The sequence below is a fragment of the Pezoporus occidentalis genome, unplaced genomic scaffold, assembly GCF_034315485.1.
Source record: "Pezoporus occidentalis ecotype Australia unplaced genomic scaffold, CSIRO_AGI_Poc_V1 ctg105, whole genome shotgun sequence".
In the NCBI taxonomy this organism is placed as follows: Eukaryota; Metazoa; Chordata; class Aves; order Psittaciformes; family Psittacidae; genus Pezoporus; species Pezoporus occidentalis.
The window spans coordinates 1,213,821-1,226,845 of NW_026912832.1; the positions used below are offsets into that span (position 1 = coordinate 1,213,821).

Here is a 13,025-nt window from a genome sequence, read left to right on the forward strand (position 1 = left end):
GTCCTGTCCACAATCAATAGGGGACACAGGTTCTCCAGTGAATGTTGTGTGCTTCAAATGGGTGGTTGTCTGCTTCTGCTTTACTGTGGTTGCCAGATTACCAACTACCCTCCCCAGAACTTCCTCTATGAGGTTCCCTGTCTGTCTCCAAGCAGTTTCTGTCTGGATTTAAAGAAGAAGAGGAAAGGAAAATAATTAGGGTAGTTTTCTGGGTTGGGTGGTTTTTCATTTGTTTAGCTGTCAGGGTTTTGGGGTGGTTTTTTTTTGTGTGTGTGTTTTGTTTTTTAACAGAAATGAGCTTTCTAAATAAGACAAAGGACTTTTTATCCCCTGGTTATTTGTTTTATAAGGAGAGAGAGAGAAAAAAAAAAGCAAACATCACTCAATATGTTAGATTAGGAATTTATACCTCAGAGACTCAGCACACAGTGGAAGTTGCTTTGCCAGTAGGTTTTACTTGGCAAGATGAAATTTCTCTTCAGAGCAGAGGTCAAATGTCTCAGGATTGTGGAAGATGTGCTGGAGTACTAGGAACACAGAATGTTATTAGGAAGAAATGTCTTGTTTCTCTGGATAGTACCAGTGTCTCTCAGTCTTCCAGAAGTTATTTACTTGTACGTATACTTTCATGCTTTGTAACTTCCACCTTTTAGGTTTTTTTCCTATACTTGCATCCTTTTGGTGGATAATGGATCTTCAGGATTCTTGATTTAGCCTGTTGTTACAGATATATACAGACAAAAAGTGAAATTCTAGCCAGTAGTCAAAATGATAGTTATGAGGAAACATGAAAAGATGTCAAACAATAACAGCAACAGCCAGACATTAACTGTTTCAGGAACAGAAGTCCCTTGGGTTGCTCATAATATATTTAAGAGTAAGATTTGAAAGGGTAAGGACTTTCGTGATTCTGTGTCTTCCCTCAGATTTCCTTGAGGAATCTGTTGGGGAAATCTTTTATGGCTTTAAAAAATGAAGTGTCATGAAAGACTGGTTTACTGACATACTAGAATAAACGGGTGATTCATGTTAGTGGGAAGTGGAGCAGTAATTGTTTTAAGTACTGAAGGAATTTGGTGAAGTTGCTAATGTACAAAAATATTCTAATTAAAAGCAGTTAGAAAATGAGGTTGCAGTAAATGGCATTTGAATCTCAAAAAATTGGGGAAGAATGATCTCAGTGCTTTCTTACATGCTATCTTGTTAACCTCTAGGGCTCAGTAGATAGCAATATGATAGCTAATCAGAAGAGCTTAGTGTGGTTCATAAATAATTGGGCTTTTGGATGTAATATTCATTTATACAAAAAACAACAACCCATAAACCCGGTTACTAGATCAACAGCCTTATTTTATTATAACCAAGAGAGTCAAATTAAACATAATTGTTAATGAACTTAACTCAGCAGGGGCAAAGCAGTACAGCCTCTGTGAAGAAAAACTGAGCTATGTACATCTGTGCAGATTAAAGTTAATGAATAAGGAAATGACTCTGTTTCATAAATTTCTTAAAAAAGCTTTGAAAGTAAGGCTCTGTGGTTTTCAGTACACCACAACTAATTGTAGGTATGCTTTAAGGTTCCATCCTTGCACAGTTAAATACTTATTCATAAACTTGAATAGTTGAGTAGCAGTTGAATGGTGTGAGTTGTGTAAAATCTGTGATTGGTTCAGAATTATCCAGGGAGGTGGATGTAGGAGAAAACTTGTGGTGTTTGTTCCCTTGGGATCCCGAGGAGGGTGGGCACTCTGTGACACACAGCTCAAGCTGAGGCTTGTGCAGGCATGTGTGTGTGTCATGGAAAGGGTTTTATTCTGTAGCAGCTTCTAATGTAGCTGCAGCCCTCAAGCTTGGAACAGCGGGTAGTGTATCGCTCTCATACTTCCAATGTGTGAAGAGTCCCCAGACAAACAAAAGGAGTGTTAGGTTGAAGCACAGTGCTCTTAAGTTCTGGTCATCCATTTGAAAATAGAAGGGAAAGATTTCTACTGGTACTGGAAAAATCAGAATCAAGTAGGAACGAGTTTGTGAAGATATATATATTCCATAATCAATAACTTGCAGGAAGCGAGGTGGGCAGTATTTATTTTGACCACAATACAAGAACAGGGATGTTCAATACTGTGAACATTCATTAAAAGCTGCTTCCTTGTTCCTTACATAATTGCTAACCTGTGGAGCTCAGTGCCATATGACAGCTAATCTGAAGAGCTAATCTGAAGAATTTAATGACATTCAAAACTAATTAGACTTTTGGATGGATACCATCCTCTGTTATCTTCTACAGGAAAAAGATAAACTCTCCAGCTTCAAAGACAAGTTGATAATGACCAACATTCAAAAAACTTGACTGTCAGCCGTTGCTCATTAAAAAAACTTGAGTACCAGTTGTTGCCACAGTTCAGTTAGGAGAGAGAACAGAACAAAGGCAGAGAGTCTGCTAGTAGATGCTGCTTGCTGAAAAAACAGTTCTACAAATGGTCTGTTGAATGGCCCACCTTGGTTTTGTTTTCACAGTATCATAGTATGCTAGAGATTGGAAGGGACCTCAAAAGATCATCTAGTCCAATCCCCCTGCCGGAGCAGGAGCACCTAGATAAGGTTACACAGGAATGTGTCCAGGAGGGTTTTGAATGTCTCCAGGGAAGGAGACTCCACAACCTCCCTGGGCAGCCTGTTCCAGTGTTCCGTCACCCTCACTGAGAAGAAGTTTCTTCTCAAGTTTAAGTGGAACCTCTTGTGTTCCAGTTTGTACCCATTACCCCTTGTCCTATCATTGTTTGCCACTGAGTAGAGCCTGGCTCCATCCTCGTGACACTCCCCCTTTATATATTTATAGACACTTATAAGGTCAAAGTATAAAAAGTATGAAAGTATAAAACCTCCAGGACCATGAGTTGAAATGACATGTCTTATGTATTGCTTGTCTCAGGTTGGTTGGTTGTCCATGCACAGAAATATTATAGTTATTTATAGATTTATATCATGGCAATACTCATCTGGATTTATGCTCATTTTTTTAATTGGAGATGCATATTTATTGTGTGTGACTGATGTTGGCATTACATGCCTCCTGCAGAAGGGAGAGTAAGATTGCTTGCTGCTTTGCATAGCAGCACCAAGGCATCAGTTACGGAACCCCTCTTGACACTGCTTATACTTGAACCAGGGAGAGAACAATGCAGTTGTAAAACATCCTCATATCAACTGGTAATTTTACATTAGTTTGCAGAATATAACTGATTGTTTTCAATTTTGCTTTATAAAAACAACTTGCATGATCTGCTTTATTATATGAATTTGGTTTGGATTGTAAGAGATTTAAATTAGCAAGCGTCTTAAAGTTGTCTTCATTTTTTTGCAGGTTATCATAGAAAAATCAAAAGTGAAAGGAATTCCTATCATTATTGATGCTGTAAGTATTTTATTGATTCAGTCAGTGATTTGATATATAAGAATCCATTAAGTAAATGTTCTTCTTACTGGTCGTTGCAGGATGGACTGTGGCTTATTTCCCAGCAGCCTTCCCTAATTCAAGGCTACCAGCGAGCTATTCTTACTCCAAACTATATGGAATTTAGTAGACTGTATGAAGCCATGGTGAGCTGTTTTCCTTTTTTATATTTAAGTACATGCAAGTTCAGTCTTTTAGTCTTTAAAAATAACTTATTACTGGCTTGAACATTATGTGCTGTATCTTATATGCAGAATAAACATTCTCCAGAGTTTTTTAAACAAAGATCTTTTACAGAAGACTTTTTGTTATACACTTTTTGGCACTGCAGTGGGTATAGGAAAAAAAATACCTGGAAAGACTGATAGTGCTGCTTTTTGTTTCTTCCCCCATACATATGATGAAGTAGCAGGTGTTAGAATATGTTGTTCTAGTAGTAAAATATGTACTGTGTATGGAATTCTTGTGTTGTAGCTTAGAGACCCCGTAGACAGTAGTGATCATCATGGATGTGTATTAAGACTCAGCCAAGCCATGGGGAATTTGACAATTGTTCAAAAGGGAGAAAGAGATCTTATTTCAGATGGAGAGAAAGGTAAGTAAAGCCTTTTGCTTTCAGCAATGATTGTTTTGTTTTGCTTGCTTTCAGTCCAGTGGTTGGACTGTACTCCCTGAAGTTTGAATGGGAGGGGTGGCTTTGCAGACCACATTTAGATGATTTGTGCGAATTGATATTTTAAGAGTGCAACTTATTTGCTGAAAAAAAAAAACGTTGCTGATTTTATTTCTTATTTAAATGGCTATAACTTATCTTTTATATTACACAGGTATTGAGGTATTGATTTTTCAATCTTTGAACTGTTTTAAAATCCTTAGCTGAAATGGTCTATGTAACTCCAGATGTCATTGCTAAATTGGTGCAGAATAATATTGTTGTTTCACCATATATTGGTGTGCATGAAAAATAAAGATGTCTTGAGGTTCATGGGGCTGTAGATCAGCATGTATATATATGACTTGTACCTTAGGCCTGACAATTAAAAAAAAAAAATCAAATTAACTCTAGATTGCCATTACAACTTTTTAAACCAGTCACTCATATGGTTAAAATATACTTAATAGATGAGCTGCCTGTGTGATGCTTTTTATACTGATCATTTACTGTGATCAGTGTAAAATGAATTCATGAGTGCCTTCATTGTGTTTTGACTACGTGGTCTTATTTCACATACATAACGAGCAGCAGCTCTGCTTCTAATTACTTGAAATGCTAATTTCTGATAAATGTTTATGCCACTTCTGAACTGTTTCATATATAATCAATTTTTCATTATTGGGAGACACAGGAGTCTTTTGTAACAGAAAACCAGTAATATGACAACTGGTTTGTTCAGAGCCACCTTCTACATACCCCCTTTAGTACAGATAATATAACAGACTGTGAAGCAAGCTGGGATAGATAGATCTATCTACACTGATAGTTACGTCTATGTGGTGAAGGACTTGGGCTGAGCATACAGTACCCAAGCTGCCCTGCATGAAATCTTCTGTCACATTTGCACCCATAGCAGAGTTGGTTTGTAACCTTGGACAGTCAAGTCAGGCTTAAGGGAGTATGAACTCTGTCAGAAGATAAAGTAACTTGGCTCTAGTTTATGCCAGCTAGACAGCTTTAGAGTACTATGGTGTATCTTCTTTTTCTGTTTTTATGTCAACAATGTTCTTTTTATGCAAGATTGTTGCTTTTTTAATGAATGTTGGGAAAACTGGGTGAGTGCTTTAGATTGGGCACATTACCTGCTGGTATCTCAGATCTCCTTCTGAGCTGTTACTCTTCAGATACGTGTACTCCACCATTGATGGAGAGAAGGGACACTGTCTTCATTGTCTCTTGTCACGCAGGGTTCAAAAAAAAAAAAAATTGGGGAACAACTGAAACTCTTTCCAGTTTCAGTTTTGGGTGTTCAGGTGTGGCACAAGTTCTTGTGTGCTTTTGGGGCTTTCCGTTGTTTTTAATTTTTTTCTCACCTTGTTCTTTGTTGTGTTCTGATCTGTTTTTTCTCTTAGTTAAGTGGCTTTTTTTATTCGAAATAGAAACAGTTCTGTGCCTTTATAGCAGTGGTTTGATGTCCAGCTATAGGCTGCTTTCTTGTTACTTCGCTTCTATCACCAATGCCTTCTCTCTCCTGGATTACAGACACTACAGGCAGCGTTGCTGAGCTGTAAAGAAGCAGTTGGCGGGTTTAATACAGGTTATAATGTCTGTTACACTGTTCTTAGGGCTGTTGTTTACAAGAAGGTTCCTGAGAATTTTGCAGAAACTATAGACTTCATCTTCCTTCTAACAAGTGTGTTCTTTGGGTCTGGGAGTTACTGTCGGTCATTCTTTTAAACGCTGCTTAAATGCAAAATCACATTGAGAAAGGAGATTTCTACTGTCTGCTCTGTGCCACAACACAGAACATGTTGTTGTGTCACTGACGCTGAATCCTCTCCCATATTTTTTGCTCTGAACATTTTCATCTGTCTGTTCTTCTGATCTTATGTAAGTTTTTTTTCAGCTAAGACAACATACGTCATGATTCCAGCGTGAGGGAAATCCAGATCGTTGGATCAGGCTAATGTCCTCTGACCACAGTCAAATACTACGAAAAAATCTGTGTACTCCTCTTGCCTTTATTTTTATTGTCATCATCTGTTCATAGTGCTTAACCTGTACCTGTTTTCAGACATTTCCTGCCTGAGCTCATGTACTTAGCACGTTGATACTGGAGTTTCCATATATGAATTTTAAACTTTCTCTTTTGGGAATATACTGCATGCCTACTTTCTGGAAAAAAAAAGGGGGGGTGGGGAGGAAGGGTGGGAATTAAAAAAAGTCTTAATGTACTCCAGGAAAATCAGGAGCTGCAAACTTAACTATGTAGCTTTAGCGTTCTGTTCTTGGCTGTGGTGAAAGGAAGGCTTTTTGAGGGTGCAGAGAAGACTGGCTGGGTGAATACTTTATAGCTTAGAGTGACTGTAGTGTTATTTTTATTCATGAATCTGTAGTGAATTCAGTAAACAATTTATTTCTGTTAGTTGAAGACAAAAAAAGGTTATCAGGTGATTTGATAGCTGGAAGTACAGGTGTTGGTGAAGGATCACTGTTGGCAGATAACTGTAGTCTTAAGCAGACAAGCACAGTAAATGGTTGGAAGCTGAAGCTTAATAAATTCACATTAAAAGTAAGGCAGAGAAATTATCTATGACAATAACATACCTAGAACTCTGATAGATGCCAAGCTGTGAAGTAGCTGAACACCTCTGAGGTTTTGTTTTACAGATCAGAATAGATGGTGCAGGTGGTTCCTTACAACCTTAAAATCAGCAACGAATCACATACCTGGGCTCTGTGAAATCAGCAGCAGTCCTCCACTGTAAAGGAGATTTTTCCTAAAATTTGTCTCCATTTCAGTTGAGCTGCCAGCTGCCCTGTAAACGTAATCACCAAGATTTAAGTTAAGTTTTATATACTGTTTTTCTCTTTCCTTTTGCAATTTCACATTATAGCTTGGCCTACAGTTGTTGATTCCCTGCTCTACAAAGATGAGCTTCACCATGCTCTTGGTAGGTGATATCAGTGCCATCACTGACCAGGGTAGGAATGAGTACTCAGCCTGTGGGTAAAAGGTAAGTCAGCTTTTATTCATTATGGCACAGCTCTCTAAGGCTTTCTTTTATTATTCTTTGGAGAACTGGTCAATAATAAAGTGTGGTTATACCAGTCTTAGTTCCTAGCATGTTTAAAATTTGGTTAGGTCCTTGAAGATTCTGGAGTTTTGGTTTTAAATGATAAAATGAATTTTTCTGTATTTTCCAACACCTGTGTTTGTTGTCTCCTCCCTTCCAAAAGGCAGACTTTATGGGTAACCAGACCACTGCTGCCTGGGACTACTTTTACCTGGAGCCAGTAGCCAGACATAGTTTCTCTCCAGTTGCCCAGCTGCAGCTGTGATCAAGAGAAGCAAAGCATCGTGTGAGAGGACTTATTAAGTACTGAATAAGGGGCAAAAAAAACAATTCTTGCCATAAGAATACCCATAAGTACCCTAAGGAGTACTTCTGATTTCTGCCATTCATTCCCCATACAGCTGGAAAGGAAGCTGTTCAGTGCTTGTCAGTCCCTGGCTCACTTGGGTAAAAGCTGTTACAGTATCTGGCTGCCCAGCAGATTTTGCCTAGTTTTTTAGCTGAGAGGCAGCACCTTCATCTCCACTCCTGCTTCTGCAGAGTGAGCGAAACAGGGAGGTCTTGGTTCATGCCCGTTGTGCTGCTGTGCTTTCCATTGCTAGCAGAGCCCGGACTGTGGTCTCCCTGTCACTGCTCACCTATCATCACATCTCTGGCTGCTGCACCTATCTAAGAATGTAAGGTAAAATTTGGATCATTTTCACTTAGACTGCCTGTTGCGTTGCACTCAAGGACCTATCTAAGTTTTGAAAGTGTGATTAGGGAATATTAAAGTATAAGCACCCTTTATTTAAAAGCCAACTTACATTTTCCACATCAGTTGAGTGTTTTCTTCAGCCAGAGTCCTTAATCTTGGTTTCCCTGTCTGTATGTTTCTGGGAGTCCACAATCTCCAGCTACATGCTTTTGTGAGTTAACTTGCAAAAGGAAAAAGATAAATTTCTTACTAGTCTGAGTATATGCCAGATCACATATATATGTATTGGTAAAAGATTCTACTCAAGATCTGACAATGGTCTAAACCCAAATCTTGCACTTGGTGGAGCAAAATGGTCTTTGATAGCTTCATTATTTTACATAGAAAATGGAAATCTTAAGCCTTTCAATTAAACAAGAGTATTTGTTGTTGTGTGGGGTAGATATGTAGGTGATACAATCCAGTTGGATGATATCAGAAGTCATAATGGTCACATCTTACAAACACAGATTCCCGAGGACATTAGGATAAGTGTAATACTCCTGCTCTGTGAGAGTAAAATAAGTGCAAAGAACTTGTTCAGAATGCCCAAGATTCAAGAATTAAAGTTTAATCTCCAGGCTGCCTTCTGGTATTCAGTCTCAGCAAATGTGGCATTTCACATAGGTTCTTTAGTCTTCTTTATCAGCATCAGTATTACGTGTTTAGCCTTGACTAGCTAGCCCATGTTTCACATTCTGTGTTCTAAATACAAACACAATAAATGAGTCCCTGGGTTGGTTTGTTTTCACATTGTGAAACAAGAAAACACAGACATATGTTACTTTTTATACTATATAGGCCTTTGGTTTTCTAACTGTAGTGTCTGGGTGCTAGTGTTGTAAATAGGGCCTCCTGTAAAGCCGTATCAGAATTCCTGCTTGCCAGCGAACTGGTAGTGCTTGATCTCAGCAATACTAAATACTGATTTTGATTATTTTTTTTTTTTTCCCTTCAAAGCAAGGACAGCTATTTTCAGTTACATAACAGACTTCTAATTAAGCATACAATGCCCGTAAATGGGACATTCTTCTGTGCTTTGATCTGCCAGCACAGTTTGGGCTGGGAGTTCTTTCAGCTTAAAATTTGCTGGCAACGGTATAGTTAAGTGTGACACCATGATCTGAATGTTTCCCCAAAGGCTGACATTGATCTTATCTTCAAGGAGTGCTGAAAAGGGAGTGATGGTAACTTATTTTATGGCCTGAGATGTGTTAAAACATAGAGCTACAAAATTACTTGATCGTAGTTACCTAGAAGTCTGGGCAGAATTCTGAATTGTGTGGAGCCTGAAACTCTTGAACTTTCACTTTCTGATACTCTCTCAGTATGATAGCCTTCAGTATTTTGTTTCTGTGGCACTCACACTTCAGTACAGATTGTTTCCATGGACTTAGGCAAGCAAGAAGTGCCAGTGACTGTATGTGAGGGACGTGTTGTATTCGCTTCATAGGGCTTTGGCAATATTTGTGTGCTGTTTAGTTGCTGAGACTGTTGAAACTGTTGAATAGGGCTGTGGTTGTTCTGACTCTAGCAGATATCCTTGCTATAATTCAGTGCTTTCTTCAATGATGACATTTTTGTCTAGCTTTTTCCTATTATAGTAGATGTATGCTCCATGCAAAAGTGCTAGGGAGCTGCTTGTTTTTTACTTTTCAAAAGTTACTTAGCATAAATCAGTTTTCATTAAAAGACTTACAGTGTGTTTGGTTGGGGGGGGCTTTATTCATCACCCTGTGAAATGACATAAGATTTGGTTGCCCAGACCTATTAAAACCAAAACAAGACACCCTGCCCCGAGAGCCAGTTTTGACCTCCATTGGTTGTATGTTTCGTAAGGTCTGTCAGTTGAACTGAATATGAACTTCTCCATTATTTTGGTTTGGACTGGTGTCAGACTAATTGACCTTAAGTGGTCCTGGTTGCTGCCTTTCAGCATTGACAGGTTGTGGTGGTTTTGGTCTTTGCAGTTTTCCTGTTGTTCAGCATTCCATTGTCTTGGTCTCCTCAGCTATTCAAAGAACTACATTTGCTAGGTTTCCTGATGTATGTGTTCATCCCTAGTCAAATGTGGTATAGCTTCACTGGGCAATGGACTGAAAAATACATGTAAATACATCATTCTGCATGTCTGCAGGGAATAGAGCTGCCCGCCTTCTCAGCATCATCCCTGACTATTCAGTCATGTCCATCTAATCAGGGTCTTGTAACATTGCCACTGCTCAGTGCAGCATATAAGGATATGACCCCCGTGGTCCTTAAAGATCTGCTTGAGCTGTCATCGCAGTGGGTCACAGACATTTAATGTGAGGTTCTGGATTTGGGGGACTGGGAAGACAGGAGGTTTGTTTTTGTTGTTGAAGAAGACTGGGAAGAGCATCAGGAAAACTTTGTGCTTTGTAGATCTGGCAGTGTGCCAGTTGGTCTTGATGGGCGTGTGGGATTCCTTCTTTCTTTTGAAAAGCTCTTAACAGTGATTGTAGTTCTGAGGAGTTTTTTGTTCTTTTTTCCCGCTGCCTGTTGTAATATTCATCATCCTTTTGTTTTGAGATGTTTTTTGAGGAGCTGAGCACAGGAGTTGCCCATGCGTTACACCTTTCCCTCCTCATTCAAGTGAATTTCCTGTAGTTCTGCTTCTTTGAAGGTATTGCATGGATTTGTTTACCAGCATCTCTACAGAGTACAAAGGCCTACTCTTGTTGTCACCTGTGAGGTATTTCTGCACGTATTTGAGACTTACTTTAAAAAAACCCCACAAACAAAAGACCACTTCTTTTTTCTTTTTTTTTTTTGTAGTGGGGTGTTATAATTGGCCTGCTTTGAGGAGATCTTGCTTTCCTGTACAGCTCAGAACTGACTGCAGGGTTGTGGGGCTACAGAATAGTGGCAGATGGTGACATGCAGCTAATAAGCAGGGGCTTGTGCTCAGCTGTCAGTCAGAAGGCCCCAAAGCTTTTGAACAGAGGATTTTCACCCTGCCTCCTGCCAGGAGTTCAAGCCCTCAAAGTGAAAATCCTGTGAGATACCATCTTCAAAGTAAGCAGAATTAGAGGCAATTTCTCCAAAAGACTCTATTTAAACAAACCCAAAACACTGCCTAAAAGGGCATGGCTTCCTCAGATACCTGCCTCAGAAGAGCATTACACTAGTGAAATCTGACATTAACTACTGCTCACTGAGAAACACATCCAGAATCTTAATTTGGGAGGGGGGGGGGAGGGGAAAGGGAAGAAGAGTGATTGGGAAAATTAACTGCTGGCAGCGCTGCAGCGGTGTCTGCTGTGTTCGTGGTGACTAATGAATCTTTGCCCTCTCAGTGGCAGCAAAAATGCACAACTGCCTGGCCTCACAAGCCTAGCAATTACTGCCGGAGGAATTAGTAGGAAATGAAAGTGAAGTACGGTTCCTTGCTGCACTGAGTAACAAAAAGGAGAAATGAGCTGTACTAATGAACTGGAAAGGGTTTGCCTGCATTAAGTAGGTTTTTACTGCTTGCTGTTTAAGATTTACCTGCAAGTCATCTGGTTTTGTGCAGAGGTTTTCCTTTATTTTGCAAGAGGAAAATTCCTTTAAAAAAAGACAGAGTACTCCCTTTAAGTTACCTGAGCTGCTCTGTTCATACACCTCAGAGAAACCCAGCCCAGGTGACTGCAGAACGCTGAGGTAAGAGCTGTTGTCCAAGCAGTGTCTTGCTTTATACTCCACTTGTGTACTTGGCATGCTTGGGAGCACACAACAGTGGTGTGCATAGCTCTGCAGTAGCTGGCTGGAGATGCTAAGGATCACTACATGACCAGCTCTTTCACCCTCCTAGGAGAAGAAAATAAATGTCTCCTGGTTTCGTTCTCAGAAACAAGCAATAAAGACAGCTGAGGGTAGGTGCATACCCATAAGTTTGGAGAATGGTATCAGAATTTAGGCTGTTGTCTTCTTTTGTACCTTATGTATCCCTCAGGCTTCCTGCTTGGACTTGTGGGGAGTAGAGAACAAAGGACTTAAATTTAGTGGAACCATTTGCATGTTCTTCACAGTTAAAGCCTCACAAAGAGATCGGTTTGACCAAGGTCCTTTGTATATTTAAAACAGAAATGTAACACCTTATACTCTGTCAGAGCCTATCCGCAATGACACTGCTGACAGAAACATACACGGATGTGGAGGATACTGTGATTGGCAAAAAATGATCTCTCTTCACACTGGTTTTACAAAGCTTAAGGAAAAGTCTGTTCTCAGTAAATTGCCTTTCTGGTGGGCATGGCAGAAGGCTTGAGATTCCAGTGTCATTTTGCTTTTTCTCTTTGTAGAAGCACCTTGGTTTACATTTGAAAACTCTGAAGGTCAAAGACTTTGGAGAGTTGTGTTTGTGCAGCGGCTTTGTGGAGGGACCTGGTCCAGTTTGGGAGATTTGCTCATCGTGACAGCATCAGTTCATGTGAACTACTCATTAGTGACTGAATCTTCTGTGCAGGCTGAGTGAAGTATAGGAAGTGTAAACATTGTGCAGTGCTATTTGTAAGGGATTGAAAAGTAATTAGAAAATTATTTTTAAAATGTTTATGCAATATTTTTGTTAAGAATTGTGTATTTCAGCATATGTTGCTGCCTGTGAGGAGTCTCTCACTTGTTAATCGCTGTGTGCCTCAGGTTAACCCTTGCAGCTGCAGTGACACCACTGTAAATAGAAGAAAAATGCACATTACTTTGTTTTTGGTTTGTCTATTTGTAGTACTCGTATGCAGTCATGAAGGAAGCAGCCGGAGATGCGGCGGACAGGGGGACCTCCTTTCTGGTTCTCTTGGAGTCTTGGCGCACTGGGCCTTTCTTGCTGGAGCAGAAAAAACAAATGGGTATGAGTATTAGTAACTTCCTAATTCTTGTGAGTCTGTTCTCCTATGGCAGCTGTTGTAGTCCTGCTGCAGACATTCCCGGATGAAATTGGAGCTGTTGGGACTAAGGTATCCATGTACTTTTACAAAATGTAAGGGAGTTTTAGAGCAGTCTACATAATAGTTACAATTTTAATAAGACAGACTCTTCAGTAATCTGACATTTCCCAATTTGAGGCAGAACTAGCATGCAAACTTGGATCGAGTCCCAAGGAGG

General features: G+C 39.7%; 1 protein-coding gene across 9 annotated transcripts in view; it reads left to right on the forward strand.

The window, feature by feature from the left end:
• NAXD (NAD(P)HX dehydratase) overlaps positions 1 to 13,025 on the forward strand; it is a 49,872-nt gene that overhangs the window by 32,264 nt on the left and 4,583 nt on the right. For all 9 annotated transcript variants that reach the window (XM_062619387.1, XM_062619434.1, XM_062619414.1 and 6 more), the window contains 4 exons: positions 3,365 to 3,415; positions 3,496 to 3,600; positions 3,929 to 4,049; positions 12,649 to 12,769. In XM_062619387.1, the coding sequence (XP_062475371.1) occupies positions 3,365 to 3,415; positions 3,496 to 3,600; positions 3,929 to 4,049; positions 12,649 to 12,769 (398 nt within the window). The remainder of the gene's footprint in view (positions 1 to 3,364; positions 3,416 to 3,495; positions 3,601 to 3,928; positions 4,050 to 12,648; positions 12,770 to 13,025) is intronic.